Here is a 25,601-nt window from a genome sequence, read left to right on the forward strand (position 1 = left end):
TTATAAAATATCATTAATGACATTTATGCTATAAATAAAATATCATTTTTAACTCTTTGTAAATTCTATCTCATATAAAAAATGATAGAAGAAACACATTTTATATCTGTGCAGAAAATGTATAGCACAGGTATTTAAAAATAATTGAAATACGTACATTGAAAAAGAATGTATATAATGTAATATGTACCGATATGAAAATAATTCCGGATACAAAGTTTGCATCATCAGCACGCATAGTTATTGGAAATAAAAATGCTTAATTTTTTTTTTTTTCGTAAAGATTTTTAGTTTAAAGGGTCAATAAGATTGATTTCAGGTTCTTCATCTTACAATTAGTGCTCGAAAAAATTACTGTAGTGTAATTAATTTTTTAAAACGCGTACGTAAAATGTCAATACTCTAAATATTTTTATTTTGTAGAAAAAAATGTTTTTCAATAGCTTTGAAACCAGCTGTATAAACTAGAAACCTTCTTCCCCCCGCCCCTCTCCCCATAATATACTTCTCTTGTTTCTATCTTGAAGGATACGTCGAATCTGTGGATAGCATTCTCGCGTACTTGACTATAATTATCTCTTGAAATTTCGCGTCGATCCGAGTGTATTGGATCTCTTGCATGAAATCAAGCTTCGCACTGAACCCGCAGGTTCAGTAATTGCGAAAGGACGCGCGTCTAAGGACGTAGGAGCATGTCGCTCGATGAGCAGACGACTCGGGGATAATGTCATCTCACCGTACCTTCCTCGTCGACTGCCTTGCTTCTACGGCGCGAAATTCGTTGCGGTTTTGGTATCTGCGGGAATCCGGAGTGACTATTCATGATTCGAACACCATGTATCAGTAGCAAAGGAGTAGACAATCTAAGCGTTGCACGTCGTTACAAAAGGATACTTGAGATATACTCAAAAATTGATTAAATAAGGAAGAGAGAGAGAGAGAGAGAGAGAGAGAAATGACTGATAACAAAACTGATGCTTCTATTTCATCTTTATTATCTTAACGAATATACAATATAATGTCTTGTGAATATCTTTTAATTTTAAAAACGATTTTTTCAAAATCTAAATCGTTCTCGTTTTTTCTTTGCCGTTGCGAATGTCGTCACAACGTTATATAACGAACTATTTGTCTTGCTTATATAACTTTGACGCAATTACATGATTGACAAGAATGTATGTAGATTTCAGGTCGCGTACAACTTTGCTATTATGATAATTCGAAACTTTGACCGAGACTGTTTGATTATGTAATCGTGTTACTTTAGAGCTCAGTAAAGCAGACGTAATAGCGATCGGGTTAGGGAAATATTGGATTAGTTAAGTAGCGATTCGCTCTCCTCTCGTTTGAGTCTGTCTACCATCGTCGACCCTGAAGTTTGTTTGATGATTGGGAAAAATTAGGTACAGTCAGGTCGAAACGTTACGAGTTACGACGATTAGAGTCGCCCGCCGTGCGAATTGGCGCGCGGTAAATATGCACATGCGAGAACATCACGAGCCATTTCGCACGCCCGGAGCGTCGCGACGCCCGACGTCGGTCGGCTACACGCGGCGCCGAGGCGTTAACAACTCCTCCTCTCGTACTCCGCCGAAGACGGAAGTTTAGCCCCCGCGACACGTAATTTCCACACCGACGGAACTTTCCGGTCTGTGTGCTGCGTGCGGTATGGGGACGACGATGAAGAGACGACGAGGTGGATGGCGAGAATGAGAACGGGGACGAGAACGGGGACGAGAGCGACGAGGACGAGGACGAGGACGACGACGAAACCGACGATAAACTGGAGCTCGTTAACATCAACCGTGGAGACCTGCCCGTACGAGATACGCCATTCCTGTAAATAACTTCCATCCTTCCTGCTTTTCCCTGCGAACTTTCCTACTTCCGTTTCGCGGCTTAAAGAGGAAGGTGAAAGCGAAGCGCGAAGACTACAAGGGGACAAGAAGATAGTCCCGTAACGGCTCCTTTTGTGGAACCGGAAATTGCGGAAAATTAAAAATTATTCACCGTGTAGACTTTTACGCGTCCGCTCTGCCGTCCGAGACGGTGAAACTAGGGACAAATGGCGAAAATTGGTGCAATACATAGGATATTGGATACTGAGAAAATATAAACCGCGCTTCGTTCTATCCCCCATTGTCGAAAACGGTAGAGAACGAGAGAAAAATATTATTACTGCCTACATGCCTAAAGCTTCTTATTTCTTAACGCACGTAATAGATTTATACGCTGAATAAATCACTCGCTTTTATCTTGCTGAATAAATCGCATCAGCTTTCCCGTTATTTGGCGTGTGTGCGGAATTACGCATAGATTGTATTTGATTACGCAGTGTTTCCCTTTTAAAGATAAAGTTACATTTTCCAAAAACACAAATGTCAATTCTTCAGTCTTCGATAAAATATATCTCTCTACGATGGAGAGGCGTTATTTATATAAAATTAAAAATATGAATATGAAATGTTTAACTGATTCTGTTCTACACACACACACACACACACACACACACACACACACATATATATATATATATATATATAATTTCAAACATAATACGCCCGCGGAAAAATCCAAATTAATGTGTGCGAATATTTACGCATACATTTTAGCGGCGTTGTCTCATTTCGACGATGTGTCGCAACGGGAATTCCGAGCTTATGCAGCAAGCGGGCTTTGACGTGCCGTCACGTTCATCTGATAAACCAAACAAAATGCGTTCGTTAAGCGCGAGGCGCATTAGTATTCAAAAGTATACCAACTGCCAAAGTACATTAAAAAATGCCCGGCGTCAACCAGCGCCATGCAAATTTAATCTCGTCTTTCCTCTCGGGCCCTTTTTCTTCTATTTTGCATCACGCTATCGTAGGAAACGCAAATTTTTTAATGCACCACCATAATACGTAATAAAGCACTATGCTCGTAATTCCATGAGAGGGGGGTAAAAAAATACAAGAGCAACGTTGCGGTCCGTCAGAGGGGGGAAAGGAGGAGGGGGGGTAGACGAAACGGCGAAACGGTGGAAAATTAACGAAAAGCCGGACTAGTGATATTTTCCCCTGGATGTGCAGTTGCAACTTTTTTCATCGCACGCACTTTGCGGTCGGCAACCGCGCGGTAGGGAAAAAAATAGGGAAACGCGAGAACGTAAAATAAATTGCGAGTGGAAGAAAAAAAAGGTCATTTACGGCCGCGCGTACTGTGGTGAAAAGATCCTGCCTGGAAAAAAAATCTGTTGAAATTTTGAATTATCGCGTTTCAATCGTGCCAGTTGCATTTTTTTCTATTCCCTCTCTCCCTCTCTCTCTCTCTCTTTTTTCATCGCGACATTTCGCCGCAAAATTTCGCGGCAACGTTTCGACAGCTCGAAACGTTAGAATATCGAGAGTTATGTATATGTATATAATAACGACTCGCGTGAACACGGTACGCTTAACAAATATACGTGTAATATAATGTGGATATTGCATGACATAAGTGGAACGTCAACATGGCCCAATTACTACATATCGAGGCAGCGCTAGCGTGGTTGTGTATATCGCGAATCGGATTTAAGTACCAGTAATCTAATTATTATTCCATGCCCACGGCATGCATCGATTATCGATATGGCTACGTCTCTAATTGCAATCCCAGCCATTGGACTAGTAAGAGAACGAGCCGCGATGGCATCGGTTACATTGGGCTAATTATAAAGGGATGACGCTACAGGAACGTATGATTGCCTCGCAATCAATTATCGCTATACGATATGGAATAACTATAGCACCCTATAGAGCACATTTAATCAGGCCAATACTTAGAGGCTGCACGCGTACTGCACTATTTTACGCAACTTTTTTCACGCCTTCCCAGTTTCAAAAACAATTTTGCCCGATTACCGTTGAGTCACGTAACATTGTTACATAATCAATTTCGTAACGTTTCTAAAAATCGTCACCACTGTTTATGGAATTTTTTAGATTCAGACCGGTATTCATAGTCGGTTTTTATTTCAAAATTGTCTTAAGTAATGTCTTAAGATGCTAATACGACTTTGTGATTGGCTTATGACATCTGAAGACTGTACTTAAAACCGTCTTAAATATAAGAACCGACTATGAATGCCTCAGTATAATTTCGATTTTAATCATTTTTTTCATGCTGTTACGTTTTTTTTTTTTTAAATACGGCGAGTTGAAAGATCAACGAAAGGGCGACTTTTTAGATCTCTGTCTTGCATTTTGTATTTCGAGATCAAGACATAAATTTTCTTATATACTGACGGCAGTTCGCACACCCGTATAGCAACGCTAAAATCTTTCTCTTTCGCGGGAGGAACGGGGTGAAACGTCAGATAAGTTTCGTCACGGCGGCGTCGGCATTCAGCGGAAAGGCACCGCCGCCTATACACAGGATGCCCATCATCGAAAAGAATTCCGCGCGCGCTTCACATACCGACGTCAACGTCGCGTGCAAGGCGGGGGGATTGAAATAAGTCTTTGATATATATTTCTTGCATTCCACGTGAGAAATGCGCCGGGTGATATTTAGACAGGGTACCGTCGTCGTGCAGAATAGTGAAAGGGGGCTGCGCCATGGCGGCACTGCCGCCGCCGCCGCCACCGCCGCCACCGCCTCTGCCGAGAGCTCGAACGGGATTGATGTACATTTTTATCGCGGTGGAGAATCGGGACGCCCTTTGAAAATTTATAATGCAATAACGCCCCCGACGGCGCCAGTGCCGTAAATATCCGGCTCCGCCGCATGCGAGATGTTTGTATTGCGGAGGTGAAAAACAGCGCCCTTGCAAATCGAGATTCTCATCTCTTTTACTTTTTTTTACTGATATCTCGAGAAGAACGCGTGATATTGTTCCAGCAACTCCGTTTCAAATACGAGAATATACGAAGACATTTCACACACGGCAACGCTGACGGTATTTCAAAATTTTTTCGCGTGCGACAAATTATTTTAGTGGTGCGCTGATTGCAGGCGTCAAAAAGAAAAGGCAAAGCTCGCGAGCGAATTTATACCGACTGAAACTCCCGAATTTCCACCCGACCGACAGATAAAATGTTTCGTTCCGCAACTTTCTAGAAATTTCCCGTGCATTCACATGCCTCGGGGCGAAAGGGGAAAAAAAATCCTTTTGAGACTAACGCCCGCGACTGGGTAGACTTGTCCGTAGTTTTAAAATCGTCGTTGGAAATATGAAAATAAAACGGGATGTGACGAAACGAATTTATTTCTTGCTCCCGTGAAATCAGAAACTGTAAAAAAAGAGTAAAATAAAATACATATCGCAATCTTTTCTCAATTCTGTGACATAATTTATAGTTAATAATTACAAGTCTTGTAGAAAGATGCTGCCGCGATTTCGCAGACAAACTGTCGAGATTTCTCGAGCGTAGCAAATAATTTCAATGATATTGTATTGAAGTTTCTACAACGTATTTCTATAACGATAACGGGAGAATAAATAACAGAGACAAAGGATACGATGTAAAGTTATATTAAAGTTAAATTTTCTTAATCGCACATAATTAGACTTTTGATAATTTAAGGAAGACATGATGACAATGATGAGGTGTCGTTTTTCTGAGAATTATATATAAGCGTCATCTCGACGGATAAAACGGAGAAAACCGAGAAACTTAGCCTGCTTGACCGACTAACGAGCATAATTATAGGAAGCTCGGTATTGCGCGAAACACACAGGTGCTGTAATGATGTAACTTGGAAATTACCTTTAGGAATTGCTCACGCGGGAACAATTAATACGCGACACTCTCGGGAGCAATGCCTCAAAGCGCTAACCGTAATTTCAATTCATTAACGACTACTAACGCGCAAGACACTCGCTAAGCTCAGTAAAGAAATTGAGAGTAATGCTCGCTACAATAAGCGCAGAAAATTGTGGGTTATATGTTGGAAATTTACTTTAACTCGGAGATATTATACGCGGAGAAATTAAACCGCGTAGGTACAGTCCGGCGTCTTTCTCAGGAGAAAGAATTGAATTTTCTATGCCTTTTCCATCGAGTATCGATAAAGGGAATTAAATTGTAAAAATTCACGATAATAATTTCTTTCAAATAATCGTTCACATTTCTTACAGACGATAATGTCGATTTTTCTTAGAAAATATTTAAAATAATATTGCTAAAATGATTAACAAGATATAATTATTAGTACAAAAAATATCTTTGTTCTTTAGAGATCAATATTTAAGAAAAGGTTCGTTACATTTGTCTTGAATGTTATGAACTGACTCGATTATTTGAACAATATTCTTATAAATTATTTTACTGTCGCTACACTTTTATATCATATCTGTTGCATTTTTCGTAATAAATATTAATATCTACTGTTTACTTACACTACATTTTTTGCAACTTTTCCGAAATCTTTCCGGATACCTGCGGGACATGTCCATGCACTAAACCGCGCAAAAAGAATACGACTGCAGTACGAAAAAAAATCGATCTTTCGAAAGTTACAAGCGGTTCATTCTTAATTCAGACGACGTCCCACGTAGTCCGATTCTCGTGTTGTCACAAGACAGCCTTATCCCATTCCGCAACGTCGTGGCGAGAAGCGAGCGGTGCTGGCAAGGAGTTACGGGCGCCTTCGACCCAGACGACCTGCACCCGACGTATCCTGGTGCCGGTGATATATATTCGAGAACGCGGGCGCCGCGACACGCGCTGGCTCGAGAGTCCACTCGAGTTACGCGAGCGACGTAACTATTGAAAATTATGTGACCGCCTTATCGTGCGGCTTCGCGTTCACGTCTCCGGGACCGGCGCGGCGGCGTTAAAGTTTTCGGTGCCACACAACCGCAAGCAAAGATGCGACACCCGCTCGCACGACTTGGCGCTCGACCTCTTGAATTGCCAACGTGCAAACTTCATCCTAATAACCGCCGCGCCGTGTTCATATAAGCCGGCCGGCGAGATACCCAAATCTTACTTGAGCGCGAAATCTATTATTCCATTATTATACAACACGACTTACGACCGATTGTCTCTCAGTTCGCCCCATTATATCACCCTGACGTTTCCTCCGCGCATCCCCGAATGCGAACGAACGGACTAAATCGAGTCCTCCGGTCAATTTATCATGGCGTTTGCACGCAGGCAAGCCAGATAGAAACGAAATGAAATCCCCCGGCGTCTCTCTGGGAGAGAGACGCTATAGGGGTCATACGGTCCGCGGAGATTTTACCTCCCTACGTCGAGAGCTGCGAGGCAGATGGTAATACGTCTTTTCCTTTTTCTCCGGACTGTTGCAGATATCCAGGAGTTTTACGAGCTGACGCTGCTCGACGAGTCGAAATCGGTGCAGCAGAAAACGGCGGAGACGATCCGCATCGCGGACAAATGGGAAGCCAGCGACGGGCCAATCACGCCGACCTTTGCCCAGAACGACGTGAGTACGGTTACAAGTCTGTTCTCTTCCATTCATATATATATGCATGCGTCTCGCGCATCCGATTCGCGAATCACGTTGCGAATTTCTCCGAGCAAATAGAGAGGCGCGGCGCGGTGCGGCGCGTCGAAGCCGGTAATAAATCTCGATGAGACGCAATTTCGACGCGCGGGCGCGCGGCAAAAATGGATCTCTCCGCCGTGCGTTCGCTCGGTTTCGTTATTCCGAGCGAAATTGTTGGAATTGAAATCCCGACAATGTTGGCGCGATGGCGGGAAATAGTCCGCGCGTAATTCGTCGCGGCGAGTGTTGATCATACCTCGCGCGGCCGCGGCACAGCGCGGCGCGTCGCCGCGGCATAATTAGCACTGGTAATTATAATCGGCGAGTCGATTGGGCCGCAGGATATCACGGCGGGTCCAATCAATCGGCCGGCCCGCCAATTTTAATTGCTAATTGCGAAACAGCCCGTCCGCAATCGACATGCGCCGTCGCGACGTCATATCGACGCCGATGTCATAATGGCGAACGATCGACGTGACATTCAGCCGGTGCGACGATTGCGTATTGCGAGCTGTTTGCAACCCCGTGCAATCCCACGATCACGTACGCTCGGCTCTTCCGGATTAATTCGAACGTCGTCGGCGAGGACGACGGAAATATCCTCGACAGCCGCCATTCCGCAAGGGAATTGAATAAATGACATTCGCGCCTCGAAGACGTGTTTCGAAGAATCGTGCGCTAATTGCCGTTAATTTTTTCCTCATATTTATTCGTACGATTGATATGTTGCTCGAAAAAAAAAATACCGAATATAACATTTGGATGGCGACGCTATTGTTCGAAAATAATAATTTATAAACTAGAAAAAATATTTTTGTGTAACAATAAAAGTGACTATTTCTGTTGCTAACAAGAGTATAATATTGTAAATTTAAATGAAATAATGTAATGTGAATATTGTCAAATTTCTTTTTTTTTTATTATTATTGATGCATTATTAATTTACTATCTTTTTCCCTTTTTCAATGTTTGAAGTGTAATTGATTGCTATTATTATTGTATATGAATTACAAATTTTTAATTCATTTCCCTGAAAAGGCTGTCGCGCCGTGCGGCAAAATGCATTACGACGAAATACATTGTTACGTCGGTCGACCGTGCATCAATTATTTAATCGACGTCATTTTTCAAAATTATTTTGCAAAATTAATCAAACATTATATCGACGTAATCGAATGCCATATTGACGAAATTACCTACGTGCTACTATTTGCGAGTTGTAGCAATAATTTCCACCGAATTAATACGTCCTTCAATCTGCAACATAATCAATCTTCGACATAATCTCGCTCGAACAGCACCGCTTCCCGCGCTGTTCGAGCTATAATACAAAGAACATCGATACGGGAAACTATTATACTGTCAGCGGCAGCGGTGGTATATAAGCATGCACGAAAAGGATGTGCGTGCGAGACGAAAAAAAAAAGTCTTGGTATTTTCATCACAAGAGCCGTAGCTCTCCGTACATTTTCGGCTTTCTTTGAATGCGCGGCGTTCACGACGCGACGTTTATATAACGCATTCCGGACGTGCATCTCGTCGCGTGAGCAGATATCCCATTTTCGCACGCGCGTGCGAAAAACCTTCCGTGAAATTCCCCGTCACGGGACAGGAGCGGGGCGGGGGGGGGGAGAGGAAGGGGAAGGAGACTCCGGGTAAAGGAGTCGCGTATATCTTTTCGCACGATTTTCACCCGGCAAAGCGGCGTTAATCGTCTGAAGCTGAACGCCTTTTAGATACGCGCGTTCCAAGACACGCGCGACTCGACGTGACGCTGCAGGATCTGCAGCAGGACGACGCTTCATAATAATGCCGCTATATAATATCTCCTCCCGCGCGGTCGCTCCGCGCGTCGAAATTACAGGAAGGAATACAAACGCGCCGCGTGGAAATCCCATGTTGTTTCTCTTCTCTCCGCCTTTCCGTTCCCTAGCCCTCTTCTCGTCGACATTTTCCGATATTTTAAATAAAAGCTTTCCCGCATTTTCTTTACGGGGCGTGCAACTAACAGAAAAGAACAAAGCGAAAATATTAATGAGGCTTCCCAGGTTTGCAGTTCGTTTTACAATTACGCCGACGCGCGCGCGCGCGCGCGCCGAGCAAAGGTGGATTACACCGCAGATAACAATGTTTCGTGCCGAGCGAAGTATCGTCCTTCTCTCTCCCCCCGCCCCCCTTCTCTTGCTCTCTTCGTGTATGTAATAAGCTACGGGGATAGGCAGAGTGTCGACATGCTTGCAGTATGTACATCCATCTACGCCGCATATGTGCACGCGCTCTAATATGTAGATAGTTCGTACGATCAAGTAAACGTTATTGCATATATCAGTACTACGAATTCGATTTGTCCGTCACACGCGGCATTTCTCCTGCACAATTTGATCAAGATTCTGCCCGCGCTTCCTGTGTTTTCGGACGTGTTATCGACCGTATCTCTCATTTCTTCCATCACGTTAATTAATCTTACGTGATTTCTTTTCAGATATCTTTTTTGTACCATTTAAATTAAAAATTTTTTACGTTACCTTTTTAGAAATTGTTTAATTTAGTTGAAAAATTTTACGATAGAAATTGACAATTTTTGAGTTGATTTTACATACCTATACGCGCGCTCTTTCGACTAGGGGAAATGGAGGGATTTATATACTATACGAATCAATGCGAAATGCTATGGCAACCAATTGGAGACGAATCAATATGTTGCAATTCGCTGCTGGCGCGCAGTAAATGTAATTCGCAGAAATTGCGTTGTAATTAAAGTCTAATTACATTGCGCTTTATCATGGAGCGTATCATCACTCTGAGCAGCTCAAGTAAAACGGAGCATTAAATTAGCGTCAATTATAAATTCAAACTACAATATCTTAATAAAATACTTTCCGCGTGTATCGCCATCATACATGTATATAATTCTCAATCGGGCTTTTTCCGTAAAAGTCTTCGATTCGCTTGCAATTTTATTAGAAAATACATAAATACGCGATGAAAGGACGCGTAACGAAGAGCTCGGCTAACTCTCCATGTTTGTAATACAGCATACTGCCGGTTTTTTCTGTATTTTCAATTTTGCGAAACAACTCTCTATAGTTCTGCTATTGTGATTTTTCTTCGATTTTACAACCTGTATGTTTGTGTATATTCACGTCAACGTTAGTGTTAAATAATTTGCATTGTAATTACTTGTTTAAAGAGTGTTTATAATAATAGCGGTATTGTCATTAAAAAAAGCAACAAGAATATGCAACATCGGTTCTGTACATACACGAGCCATAGCAGTTTTAAATTTAAATTAATTGAAACGTGAGTTTGACCAGGCTTTGATCAAAACAATTATTGCATAAAAAACAAAAGCGATGCTTTTGTATTATTTGATTTTAAAATAATCGGGAATCAGGAATGGTAATGGGAATGGAAAACGCGAGTCGCGACTTTATCAAATATTTGATAACTTAAAATTTTATTACTTACATATCGAATGCTCTCTATTATTGCGACGATAATTAAAATGAATCGCTTGTTTGGTTGAGTGATTGCCAAATCAAATTCGAAAATGTTTTTTACTTCACTTGCAATTACCAAATGCATGTTCATTAATGTTTATTAATATCGTTATTAAGACGCTTGATAGTAGACATGTTTAATATATACGGAATATTTCTTGCGGAAATATTTCAACTGAAAAATATTTCCTTAATAATGATGAAAGATATATGTAATACTTCCTGATCTATGAACTGATTAAGATCGAAATATCAAAATAATATAAAATAAGAAAATAAAATCATATTTTTTAACTAATAAACATTGAAAATTTTAAACACTTTAACAAAATCTCGATTTGAGTTATTTAATTTTCTGTCCAATTAGGACTTCGAAAATTGCGAAAACGTTCGATGGTCGATCAGATTTTCAAAGAGAGAAAATAATTTTTGCTTTCAACAATGTCGTTCCGTTGGCGGAATGCAATTACCATAAAAAAAACCGTCGAAAAAAGAAGAGCATTTAATTTACTCTCGAGGCCGGAAAACGATAAATCGGCACAACAATGTCGAACGACGGCGTATCGTCGCGTCGTGCACTATCGTATATACGTATATATATAACTAACGCGGCGCTCTTCCGAAACAACAGTTAACAACTTCTAATGGCGCATTAAACGCGGGCCATTACCGTCGCGAAACAACGCCGCTGTTCTTCGTTATAGTGGCCGCTTTGCTATTCGCTAGCTGTCAAAACTTCGATACACATTGCTGACCGGTTGCGCGTTCGTTCGCCGTTTTACGGAAGAGTTCAATTTCAAATAAATAGACGCTCGGCCCCAAAACAGCGCAGCCGATAATCCTAATTATAACAGAAGTGTGCAGCAATAATGTATAGTAAAGGTTAATGACTTTGTTCGAGCAACATTCATCCGGAAGCTTAGTATTGATTTTGAAAGATAATATTATACGTAGTTTAAAAATAATGAAAAATTACAAATTATTCTAAATTACATTTAAAAGTAATACAAAAAATTTAGCGATAGTTTACCATCTAGATCAAAAGTTATTTCAATAAGAAATAGTATTTTTTTGTCTGTGCTCTAAAAAATGTATAGAAATGTATAAAATAATACAAAATCTCAGTTTTTTTATGTAAATAATTTAAGTATTCAAGATGTAAAATTTTATTGCGATGCAGAGATTAGTTTTTCTGTAAATAAATAAAATATTTATTTGTTCTAACTCTTTGTAACTAATCTGTGAATTGCAGTAAAACTTGCATAAATTATTTTGAATATTTAAGGTACTTGTACAAAAAATTGGAGATTTTTGTTATTATTTTTTAAATTTTAGTTTGTAATAATAAAAATAATAACAAATAAAGTAAATAAAGTAAATAAACTATAAAAGTGTATTCTTCAATAAAAATAAAATGTTATGAACTTACATATGTATAGAGTTTATTTAATGTATAAATATTATCACATTTGTAAAAATAAGTACCTGTAATACATTCTTAAATAGATAAACCCGAAAAATCATTCGTGCGATCGTAGAGAGATCGACGTCAAAAAGTTAGTCACTTTAGACGCGCGTCACGTCACTATAGGCTTACCCGCGATACTCACGCAAAAATAAGTTCGAGAAATATATATACTCTTTTACCGCGCTCACCGCCACGCCCCGAGAGTATCCGCGAATCCGGCTTTAAGGAGCGTGCCGGGCGCGGAATATTGCCGGCATTGTAAACGGACGATATTTTCCCTGTTTGTTTTCCATTACTACGCGAGAGGTAGTCGTCGCCCCCTTCGCCCATCGCTGTCGCTGGAATATGCACCGCTATGATAAGGGTGGGTAACCGCACTCGGTGTAATGGAAAATTCTGCGCCCGCCGCCGCCGTTCGTCGTGAATATCCTTCCTTCCACGGTGTCCGCCTTCCCGGTTCTTCCTCGCTGAACGAACGCGATTTCCCGTGGGAAACGCTGAAATCGATAAGGGTCGCTCGCTTCCGTTCCTCTGACCTTTCTTTTCCGCGGGGCGGAGATGAGCAGGGGGGGGGGAGGGGGGAGAGGAGGGAAGCGGTGAAGGCCGCGAAGAGATTAAACTGTCGGTGCTCGTCGTGTCGATTTAAGTATCGGTAAACAATATCGGACAGTAAGTAATTTAATTTTCCGAAGGTTGGGCGCCGAAGGCTTGAGTTTTCTAAGAGCGGCAGTTTGCGAACGAGCGTGTCTCTCTCTCTCTCTCTCTCTCTCTCTCTCTCTCTCTCTCTCTCTCTCGCATCATTTACCCTAAATTCTATCTCACGAGGGACGCGACTGCTGCTTTTCTTGTTGTGAACTTCACAGACAGAATGTGCTTTCGCATTCTTAACGTCATTAGTGTAAGCGATACTCAAACGCGCATGCATGATGCATGCATACGATATCCGAAGCTTTTCAATCCCTGCGCGAAATCCACGTTAAAATTTCCATGGGGAAAACTTTGCCGTGCCATTGGAGAGAGAGTGGCTCCCATTTTAGATGCAGTTTCCCGAGGTTACTCGCGAGCCTGGTTAACGGCACGGGGGTATTGCTTAGACCTTCGAAGAATGCGAGAACTTTTCTCCCGGCTGCCGCGCTCTGACAATGAGCGCAGAGAATTTTAAGCCGTTTCGCGCACAAAGCGCGCTTGCTCGCTGCCGGATGGACGCGGCGGGCAGGAGGCAAAGGACAAAGCTGCTTCTCGTTTTTGTCTTGCGACTCGACGTTTCGCAGCGCGCGAATGCTATCAAGACAGATGGGGGTCACTCACACTCCCGAGCGAGTCCCGGCATCGCAGTCGCACGGATTTCACCTCGCGTAATTATTTCATTGCGCGGAATCGCGCGGAAAACTGTCGCGTGAGTTAAAAACGGATTACGTAATCGCGAGGATTACAAGACTGTGCTCCTCGAAACGGGCGCGCGCGTGTGCGCACCCGCGATCGCACGACATTCCTCTTTCCGGCGACAAAGGGAATTTATAGTCAGAGTCGCCCGTGCAACCCGAAACCCATTTCGCCTCGGGAAAACGCGTCCATTCCCGATAAATGGAAGAAAGTCCAAACGAGAGCATTACCCGGCCCTTCGATCCGTTTAAAAATGCATGCGTTTGTGGCTGGCAACTTAATGCATTGCGCGGCGAATGCCAGTCCATTCATTTGCCCCACCGGGAAAATTCGCGCCGCTATTTCGCACAGCGCGGCGGTTGAAAAGAATTTCGCAATCCGTGTCGCATTTCAAGTTTTGTGAAAGTGCTGGACAACATCGCGTAAATATCGGATAACCGATACAAAGCCGCGTCTCGTTTTACAATTCAAATTCCGCGACAGTAAGCTACTTTACGTAAATTCTTTATCATACGATAAACTATATTGCAGTTCCCCCGCGATAGTGAGAACGACAATTATTGCGTATGGCGGAGATTTGTTCGACCGATGGAAAAAAAAAATAAAATCACCGCGCAAATAAAAGGCATTTTACATACGCGCTATTTCAAAAGTAATTTATTTAACACCATACGGCTTTTATATTCGTTTTTATTCCGCACTGTAATATTTGTTTAATTATTCGGAGAGATATGGCATCGCGAATACGTGTGGTGTTTGAAAAGTTACGGCGATTTGCCGTTCGCCTCCGTCGGACTATTTGTTCCTACCCGGACAAAAAGAACGGAACGTCGCGCGACATTTATTATGAGGGAAAAAAATAAATAAATCGGCTGGCAAAAGAACAATGCCACCCCCCGTGCCAAATATCCCCCCAATTACGACCGTCGTGCTTATCGTGACTTCTCCGCCTCTCCTCGACCGACCGTCATTCGACTTTATCCTTCCTAACGAGGAGCCCGTTATTTCTTATCGCGTCAGACCGTGAGAGCCGAACTGTCGTCCGCGTCCCGCATTTCTCTTTTGCTTCTTGTCGACGATAAGATAACACACCAAAACCGGCAATAACACCAAGAGATCTCCACGACGTTCGCTGCATTTAATTTGATCTCCGCCGGATAACGACGCGCGTGTCACCTCGCGCGCGTTTTGCGGAAATGCGGAAAAGCCGTTGACGAGTTTGCTGTCGGTTTTGCCGTACGATGTTGTCACGCGAAACAAGAAAATTTGTCTTGTATTGTCTCAATAACGTCTATTTAAGATTATCTGCAGCTGAATTACTGAAGGTGTTCCAAAATTCGCGAATCAAAACAGAGCATAGTAAGAAAGTCTTCAGAAAATTAAGTAAAAAAGTTATTTGTAAATTTTTATTTTAAGCAATAATTTTTGAGATATAAGAGTTTAAATTTGGTTTATAAATTATAAATTACGGTTAAACATGCCCATGAGCAGCGGGCAATAGTAAGTCGCACACTTATTTACAAAAACTTTTTTACTTAATTTTTCAAAAATTTTTTTGCTATGATATTTTGATTCGTGAATTTCGGGGAACATCCTGTGTACTCATCTGCAAAAAAATGGACCGCTGTAATATTGGCCCATATATTTTTTTGTGGATGAGTATAGAAATATATTTTATATCAAATTTCCCTGAATACAATGCTTGGAGCAAATAGAGAGACTGCGATGAAATGTTATTTTAGAAATCAAATGTATCTTGGACCGCATAAATCAGAAATAAACAACGGCAACGAGAAATCAAGATATCATTGAGTGAGATAACGGTATAATCTTAGAATAAATAGAAAATCGATGTTGGTTACGGGGCCATCTTATTCCGCAACCCTTACCTCCACACGAGATATTATGCCGTTTTATGCCTTTCTATCCTCTCTGAAGCCATAGATAGACGTCGCTTTACATAATTTTCCATAAGGTGGGATATCGCGGATTTAGTGCCGATTTTTCTCGCTTAATGCGTCGGTGTGTGCTTTTAACAAGATTTCAACTTCTACAAATCACGAAAATTTACCGCGCGATGATGGATATCGTATAATATATTGATGAAAAAAATGTCAAGCCTATATCGCATATGTTGTAAACAACACCCGATATTCGTGCGATTTATATCAACTACGACAGCTGCAGAACAAAATCAGCGGTTACATATTTCATTCTCACGTAATGCGTCTCTTCTTTCATATCTGACGCGAGTTTAATTTATAGCTTAAATTAAAATCCGCATTAAAAGCCTTTTGTTGTATAAGCTGCAACAAAATTTTAGAAACGTATAACTGTAATTCTACGAAAATAGCGTGAAAATACACATATTCATGCGTATAATAGGATATTATTATCATTCGGTACGATATATTCCTCGCGTTCTTTTTGGCTCGTACACCAATGTATCTGGATTCAATGAGAAATCCCCATTTTCCTCGCGCCGCTGGAACAGCCATTACTGTGATATTCAAATCTGCGAAAGATTTGCCGATCGCAGATCTCAAAAGTCCTCGCGCGATTTCTTCGTCGTTATCGACGTAATCCGCGGTAGACGAATATGAAGGGACGCGGACGGATGAGAAGCTGGGAATCCGCGGGATCCTCGTCGTCATCCCGTCTCTCTCGTCAAACTATTTAGGATACAATCCACGACGGTAGAAGTAGATGAGGTCACGACGACTATTGCGTCTCTCCTCGGAAAGGTTTTGGCAAACCACCTCGTCCCGCTGACGGGACATTCATCACCCGACTATCTCTACGTCTTCTGCCCCCGGGGGCATACACGAGACTGGAAGCTAATATCCGCGGCAGGCACGGCGCAAATATACGCGGTCGGTTGCGTTTACGGCTTTAGGGAGCTGTAAAATATTCGTAAATTACTCCCAGCGAGAGCGGTATGCGCGCGCGCTCCTCTGTTGCCCCCGCCATCGGACCTTTCATCCAACAAGTATCGTGCCCGACTGCTCTCCAACCTGTATCGCATCCACGCGCGAATTCATCCAATCTAAACTCTCCCAGCGCGCGTGGAAACGCTCAAAAGTTACTGTGCGCTATACCACTTTTCTTAACTTTAGCTCCTCAATGTATCGATTCTTTTCAGCGATCTTTCTTTATTAATATAACTTGCACTTAATATAAGCCAGGCCGCTAATTATTGCAATATAGTCCCACGTATAATTATACAGTTTCGTGAGAAAAAAGGTTCTTGATTATAAAGAACGCATATATTATAAGAATGAAATAAATCGATGGCCATTATGTAATACTGTGTCCGATAACATCATGCAGAGTACACGTTTTACATATGTGCTTTGAAATTTTATACGTATCTTCAGCTGCGATAGATTTCTTTCGGATTATTCGCGCATATAACGATATCCGTAGAAACGATTTTGTCAATCAACGATATCGCGCGCTCTCATGCGTACGGCACGCTTCGATCGCGCAATGCCTCCTCCCATCAGTTTTGCTGCCAAACTGAATCGAGCAATGGGTTAAACCCTCGTAGTACGTGGATAAAGCTCCCGGGCGCTCCGTACCTTCCACTATCCATGATAAAGCGAAATCCATTTGACTTACAGCTTATCGACTTGCCGGAGGGAAGGCGGATTTGTGAGTAATTTTGCGTGACGACGCACGCACGGTTACCCTGAAAAATGTTGAAAAAAAAGAAAGAGGGAGAGAGAGTTTTTTTTTCGAGCTTTGCGACGAAAGGGGCATTCTTACTAGGCATGCTGCATACATACATACATACCTACATACACATGCAACACACAGGATGTGTTCCGGAAATATTTTTCTTTCCGTGAAAAAAAAAAATAGATGTCGCTCTTGAAAATTGTTGCTCTCGTACGCATTTCTTTCCGAAAAAGTAGAATACATTTAATTTTCTTAACACGTTTACTGACTGCCGGATCTTCGAAAAGAAAAAAAGTATTCATCAAACATCGCGTGACGAAGATTTTCTGAAAAGATTTCTGAAAAGGTTTTAATATCATTCATGAAACGCAGAATCTCTAAATAATCGCTCTCTTCCCATTCCATAAATGCAAATTGTAGGCGATATTAAAAAAAAGTTAAGACATAAGAAAGTCAAGAGTAAACTTACAAAAATTTCAATTAAAATATGAACCTACTAAACTTCTCGCATATATTTCTTAGTAGAGGCAACTTAATTTGTCAAGAGTTTAATTGAACATTTTCATTAATAATTAAATTAATGCAGATGTTTGTTAGCTGAAATTCGATGTCCACGCCTCCACTTCGCAGACCCTTTACTTAACGGTCAACATTAAATTTCCGACCACAATAGCGACCGAAGTTGGTCCGGACGATGCGACACGAGTTACGAGATCTCGTTACAGCCCCACAAAATGTATGGGCGACACCCGGAACACCTACTTACGGAGGGTCCTTGAGGCGTTCTCCGTCCGTGATCACAATTCACCGTGTCCAGCCAGCTTGTTCACTACTTGTTTTGCAGCGTATACAGTTTTCCTCGCTACAACTTTTTCTTGAATTACATATGTCTAGACATATATTTGTCAATTTTGCCAACGTTGTCTGCCGCGAATACAAATAAATGTACTCGAAAGTACGTATATGCGAAATTAGATTCACGTAATGTGTGATACCAACGGAAAAGAGCATTGTATCTGTATTTTGGACTATTATTACTTTATCCAATTACAATCATTTTCCGATATTTTATCACTGATATAATGTTGTTAATAGTACGATATGTTTTAACAAAGTATTGTGATTCAAATCTTAAATTTATTTCGTTTTTTATTACAATTGATGAGTAAAAAAAAAGATAAATATTGTACAAGTAACTTTTTTAAAAAGTTACAATTTTTTCTTTTGTATGTTTCTTTTCCGTCGGTATACATATTTCTCATTCATGATCAATATTACGAGAGAGTCAGATCGAAAGATCTGCAATTATTCCAATATTTTCCCATATATCCTGATGTAAAGGATTATTATATCAGGTATCCACGACATATGGTAAATTTTTTTTATATTCGAATCACAAACTGCATCCGTCTGGCAGGAGTTTACCGCACTCGGAGCGTCATGTGATGACACACAATCTACCGGCGAGAACTCGTTGCATAAATTCCGACCAGCGCGGGATGGTGCCCGTAACGCCTTCGTCGCCAACGTTGGGAGGTCGATGAGAGGGCGAGCGCCGGTGGCGGCTCGCCAATTAATCACCGTCTGACAAATTGCCGAACCGGTTGTTTTGCTCGTAACATCGGAAGCGCCGGCCGGTGCCGTGCCGGTGTTCTTGCCGGCCGTCTCTACCTCCGCGAACGCCGTCTTCCTTCGTGTGGATTACGCAAGAAGGATCCCGCGGGATCTGCGAAGGCGGCGGAAGCGCAGAAACCGAGGAAACGGGGGATTACGGTGTTTATTAGAGGCTCTCGTCGGTGGAGTTAATGGAAGCCTGGCCCATTTCCATTTTCGATGTTGCCGGAAGGATATCCACGTTGCTCGTTTTCTGCACGAACCAAGAGTTAAGGGGATATCCTAAACTCGAGATCAAACTCCAAAATGTTGCTGTTTTACCGACGATTTGTATGTATGTGTGCGATATTGATGTAGTAGTGTGTATATAATGATATGAATGTTTACTACCACATCAATATATCTCACGCATACATATACACAAATTTATCGATTACCAATATATTTTTATTTATGCTTCTATACTTAATTCTAACGACTCACATGTATTCATTTCTTCATTGTACATCTGGCCCTATCTTTATTTCGAACATATAACCTGCCTAACTTTTTCACGAAGTAAACATTTTGGTAAATTGACAGCATTAGTTAAAATGGATAACGAAATCTAGTAATTATTTTATTTTTTCCCGCTTTTGGTACAAAATACACAACAAAAATGGTATTTTTATCGGTAAAATGGAGTTTAGCATCCTCTTAATATATATCGAATATCGAGATTGTAATAAAGAGGAGAGATTGCATTACGTATAATGTTACATTATACAACGGTATATTTCATAAGCTTAATAATCGTACATCGGAACAAGTGTTTTGGAACAATTTGTTGATTATTATGTTAATTTTAAATATTGGCTATATTTTGTTGTTTGTGAATGAGAATAATTAACGGTAAAATTAATGAAAGTTTCTGCAACTGACGTAACTGTAAAATCATAATTTTACAAGATATTAATTGGTCAAATTTTCCTCCTAATCGTGTCCAAATCGTGTTATTTGCAATAAAAATAAAATAAATAAATACAAATTATGAATTAGCGCGGTACTTTCAGGTATATACAGGACTCTCACACTTACTGATAAAATAACATTGAAGAATAACAATTGAAGATGATCACATAATATTGTTTTTATTACTCTATATAAACTCTATATAAACTATATAAACTACTTAATTAAATTGCAGATATTTACAAATATCAGATATGTCATAAATCTAAATTCCGTAACCTCCGTTATCGACACGAACGATATAATAGCTTCTTGCTGCGCACTAGTCCGTCGAGTCCTCGTAAACAGGTCGCGAAACTTTCGCGCCAGACGAAATCACAATTTTGCGTTACACAAACGGTTACGTGGAGGAACACTTGAGCTCAATTTAACGCTATATATCCGAAAACGAAATCCCCGCTGTACCGCCGAGTCGAGTCGAGTCTCATATCAAGTCAGTATCAGCTGGATAGCTCAAAGTTCCGTGGCGTACCGAGAGAGACAGAGAGAGAGAGAGAGAGAGAGAGAAAGAGAGAGAGAGAGAGAGAGAAGATGGGCTGTTACGGCGAAGAGTGAAGTGCGATTTTCGTCGCAGCCCATTGCGAAAAAAAAGCAGGAGATTTCTGCGGAATTATATATCCCCGGCGAATTTCTCCGCCGAGCGCGCGGTTACGATCGAACTTTCCTCATTTCGTGCGAGCGCCGCGCCGTGGAGAGAGAGAAACTCGGGAGTTAGGCGATGACATTTCGTGCGCTCGCGCTGATATTACGTGTCGAACAGATGTACGGGATAATTAATGAAGTGTGTGCGAGTGACAACGGGGATCTACGCACATATAGATACATATAGAAACGTAGATCAGAATCTCGCTGATGACGAGCGGAATTTAATAACGGCGGGACAAAAATTTGGCGCGCGAGGGAAAAATTGTGTGCCCGCGCGACGCGGCAGGTAGACGAGATGCACGTTTCGCTGCAATAAAGTGACTTCCGCCGTAATAGACGGCCGGGTTCGCTCTGGCGAATTGCCGCTGAGCGTGGCATGCGCGCGTGTTGACGTTTCCGACGTTGAAGGAAGCCCGGCGAAAAAATATAATGCCGGCGGACGCCGTCTTGCGAGCTAATTTTTAATGCGCGCCGCGCCACGACGGGGTTGATACATTGTGCGCGATATTCTACGCGCACAAAACGCTTTGTGTGTCGCGCAGCGTATATTCCGAGTTATTATGATTGTCGCGTCTGTCTACTCGTGCGCCTCTCTCGTCTCTTAATAGCGGAATCTCCGTGAAATACGAGTTCCTTTAATCGACTCGTCGAAAGCCTCTTTTTCGTATCGTCCCGGCAAAATTTTGCGATTGTGACTCGTAAGGCGCATTTAATCGATACGACGACGCTAACGATAATTGTCCAAGGCATAGAAAAATATGGCAGTTTATCACAACAGGGGGAAGCGCAGTTGGACGACGAAAAAGCGCTTCGCGTAAAATGTACACTCGCTCTCCGCCGTCGGAAAATGTCCCATTGCACTTTACCGCCGGAAAATGTCACAAAATGTCGCTATCTGGCTCGTTGCCATTTCCACGCGCAGAACAAACACGTCGTGTATGAATAACACGCCGCGCTCTTAGAGCGGTTGAGAATTAATAAGAATATTCCCGCGTGATGTTTGCGAACGGGAATTACTTGACGAAATCGTTAGAAGTTTATAAATATGTGAAGCACTCGCGCGCGCGGAAGCGTTACACATCGCGTAATTTGCACGCTTGACGGAAAAAAAAGGTCCGAAGCGTGTATGAACAAGTAGACCCTGCTATGTTACATTGCGCGCGCCGACGTGTGGAGGGGTGGAAAGCTCGTAACTCAGCGAGATAACGCGCAACAAATCGTCCCTTTTTTGCCGACTATGTTTGGCATCGATTAACTATACTCGAGAGCTTCTCGACTGGCGAGCCTCCCCCCATTTCCCCCCCCCCCTAATTTTCTCCAACTTTAACTTATAGCGGAATAGCGTTATACGGTTGCAAAGTGTCTGAAAGACGTGTTTGCAATAAAGCGAGCCGCGGCGCGTCCGGCGAGCTCGGAAATTGAGCGTGCATGTGCCGTTCGTAGAGCTGCTCTCGGGGGTTGCTGCTGCCTGCTGGCGCATCTCCGCGCGCGGCAGACAACACGTAGGCCATCGTTCTCGCCTCTCGCGTAATTCCCATCCGAGCATAGTATCGCCTTGAACGTCGACGAGACGGGGTGGCGGCAGTGGCGATGGTGGTGGTGATGGTGATGGTGGTGGTGGTGGTGGTGCCTGACTGCCTTCGTAACACCACGTCACCCGTACACGAAACAACGCCGTTCTCATCCCGCTTGATGGATGTGGCGTGCATCGTCTGCCTGGTCGTGGCTGGCTGCTTCCGGAAGCGAGAGAGCGTTTCTCTCTCTCTCTCTCTTTCTTTCCGTCTCGCCCTCTCCCTCCTTGTCTCTCTATCTCTCTTCTTCACGTCCAGACAACGAGCCGCTTCTCTACCCGCGGCGGCGAGGCGCGTGAGAAATCGAGGCGAATGAAATTTCACGGTGGCCGGAATGAGCTCTGACTTCCGCCTCGCTCCGTAATTATCCGTTTTCGAGGAAATTACTGTCCGACAGTTTTCACCTCTCTCGCCTCCACGCTCCGTCTCCGTGGCGCGGCGAAAAAGAATTCGCAGCGTCCAGCCGGATTGATGGCGGTGGATTAATTGCTCCTCCCCCCCCCCCTCTCTCTCCGATCCAACGAGACTTCGGGCGTCGGATCGCGCGTGTTTGCGATCAACAAATGCGACTCGTGCCTCGCATAAAACGCGCGCGCGTTTGTTTAGACGGTATCGGAAATTCCGCGCGGGCGATACATTTATGTAAGCGTGTAATCGAATAAAAAGAACCATTGAAATTAATAGTTGAATATATTTGCAGAAGTAAAAGCTAGTTTTTGTATACCACTTTTTCTCCCTTGGTCGTATTATTCGCGCGGCTTGTTTGTGATACCGAATGCCCCGCGCTTGCCGTTCAGAAAATTCATTATTAATCAAAGTTAATCAATCAAATCGCACTTATCCGTTCGCACGCTCTCGTATTGAATACTCTCGAAAGATAATAACGCCATCAAGCTTGATACGCATGATCAGCGTTGCGCGACGACGCGTGTAGAGTTAAATGATGCGGAAAATTGTGAGGCCGCGTCGGGAGGACTTACCGAAAGGATTATATTCCTCGGCGTATACATATATAATGCCGCACCGATCCGAGATAGAGCGAACGGAAAGAAAGCCGGGGCGGAGATCGATCGCCGTCTTCGCGACGCAAATAATTCATATGATTGACGACGTATCCGCGTATATTGCGGGTATATCCCGATGAATTATGCATTCGGAAGCGCGTGTCATTGTTCACTGGTCATCGCGCACGCGGTAACGACCGGAGAGAATTCAGGATTGCGGCACTCACCCCGCGCTCGCTCCCGAGTGCTTATAATTATTATACGGCGTTCTATCAATTCCGGTTATCGGCACAGCTCGCAAGAGGAGAGACATATGTATGCCCGCGCGCCCGCCTGTATGTATATGCGTCCTGTGCGCGCGCGCGCGCGCGCGTGTGTGTGCTCCCGCGGCTTTCAGCATACGTACAAACGCGGCCGAATAGAATTTGGGGATACGGCAGCGTTCCGCTTCTGTGCCAATATTGACGCGCCGTGGAGAGATGCGATTGCGCTCGCCCTATATGCACCCTCTACGGCCCCTCTTCGGACACGAGTCCGCGGAATTGAATTTTGGTGATATAATTATCGAATGCTGTGTAACTAAGCGATCTGTATCCGGCGCTATCGCGCCGACCCGAACGGAGGCCCGCATTCTCGCCGAGCGGGTAAATAGTTATGAGTATACGTTACAGGGTGTTCCGTGGGATGGTGCAGGGGAAAGAGAGGACCGCGCGATAAGGGGTGTAACGTCACTAGGCAAAGGATCCATTAAGGAAGCGGATTCGTATAGGGCATGAATTCTCTCTCTTTCTCTCATAGTGACTTTCTTTTCCTCCCAGAGCGATATATGTCTTTCTCTCCCATAAAAAATACATCGCAATAGTTCTTTTTTATTTTTACAGCGGTACGTGACGGTCTTTCTCCCTCTGTATAATTCTCTCTTTCCCTATAACTATTTTCATCTCATTCATCTTTCTACAGCTGTCTCTGTTGTATTCATGTACGTACTTACGTCCTACTCACGTCCTCTTCTGTAGTGATATATCTTAGCTTTATCCCATTTATTTACCTATCTACCTCCCTCCCCTCGTAGCTATCTCTCTCTCCTCAACTTCTCCTTATCTATTTTTTTTGTGATGCTTATTAAGCGTACATTAAAATTAGTTGACAGAATCCAATGTACATACTTGTGTAATCGAGAGAAAGTTTGAAGGAAACGGTTAGAAATAATAGTTCTTTGGAGATAATTTATTTTTAATAATTTCTGCTCATGCGATAAGTATCTCTTATATTTCTATTTCTTATAAGTATGTATTATATTTTATCCGAGGCTAACAACGTTTTATCTCTTGATATCTCCACATTATAGATACAATTTTAAAATATCTATAAAGTTATAATATTTGCAGTATGCATTGTATAGGTACCTATACGACGATACATACTGCAAATATTATAACTTTATATATATTCTAAAATTATAATAAAATTTAATACGTATTAAAAAAAACAAGAAGAGGATTTGAGAGGAATGTTAAGAAGAAAAAATGTATACGTAAAGCAAATCATATTTTTAAGTATTAAAATTAGACTTAACTATTATAGCTTTTAAAATATTACTAATTGTAGAATATAATCTAATTATTGTAATTTTATTAAATTTCTTCAATTTCATAGGAACACAATCCAAAGAGAAAGTTTTCTCAAATCAAAAAAATTTACTAAATCAACAGGGATGGAAGCATTTTTTCACGCCACAAAAAATTCAATTCTTTTCTGGCGATTCTGCGACTACATTCTTGTCCATTTTTTGTGAGTGATATTTATAAACCCAACTATATATCTATATATCTCTTGACCACATGAACTAAAAAATGATAAAAATTTATTGTTTTTTAAATATTATACACACAATTACGTAAATAACAATCTTACATGTACATGTTAGGAAGAAGAATATTACTCACGATATTCTTTATTCGCAATCTCGTGACATTGAAATTGTCGACTCATATCCACTAAAAAATAAAAAAAATTATTATTTTAAAAAAGATAATACTATGTAATACTACTATATAATACTACATAATATTATGTAACACAAATCTATATCCCATCCGTAAGGTATGTAACTTTCATAGGACTTTCAAACACCTTCAATCCATTGAATCCATGTATGTATTCTGACTCACGGTACGTTAGAGACTTTATGGCAATTCATACCCAGATAGCACACAGAGCCCAAAAGAATTCATTAGTATATTCAGTT

The 25,601-nt window shown here is 42.0% G+C and overlaps 1 protein-coding gene and 1 long non-coding RNA gene across 9 annotated transcripts in view; one reads left to right on the forward strand and one right to left on the reverse strand.

Annotated features, from left to right (window-relative positions):
* LOC105460273 (disks large homolog 4) overlaps nucleotides 1-25,601 on the forward strand; it is a 305,292-nt gene that overhangs the window by 16,498 nt on the left and 263,193 nt on the right. For all 8 annotated transcript variants that reach the window (XM_011706715.1, XM_011706708.1, XM_011706727.1 and 5 more), the window contains exon 2: nucleotides 7,277-7,413. In XM_011706715.1, the coding sequence (XP_011705017.1) occupies nucleotides 7,277-7,413 (137 nt within the window). The remainder of the gene's footprint in view (nucleotides 1-7,276; nucleotides 7,414-25,601) is intronic.
* The window catches only part of LOC105460266, a 1,713-nt gene continuing 1,070 nt past the window's right edge, over nucleotides 24,959-25,601 (reverse strand). The window contains exons 3-4 of the long non-coding RNA XR_975804.1: nucleotides 25,300-25,350; nucleotides 24,959-25,199 (exon numbers count right to left, since the gene is read on the reverse strand). This is a non-coding gene — a long non-coding RNA (uncharacterized LOC105460266). The remainder of the gene's footprint in view (nucleotides 25,200-25,299; nucleotides 25,351-25,601) is intronic.

The sequence above is a fragment of the Wasmannia auropunctata genome, unplaced genomic scaffold, assembly GCF_000956235.1.
Source record: "Wasmannia auropunctata unplaced genomic scaffold, wasmannia.A_1.0 LD336101.1, whole genome shotgun sequence".
Taxonomy (NCBI): Eukaryota; Metazoa; Arthropoda; class Insecta; order Hymenoptera; family Formicidae; genus Wasmannia; species Wasmannia auropunctata.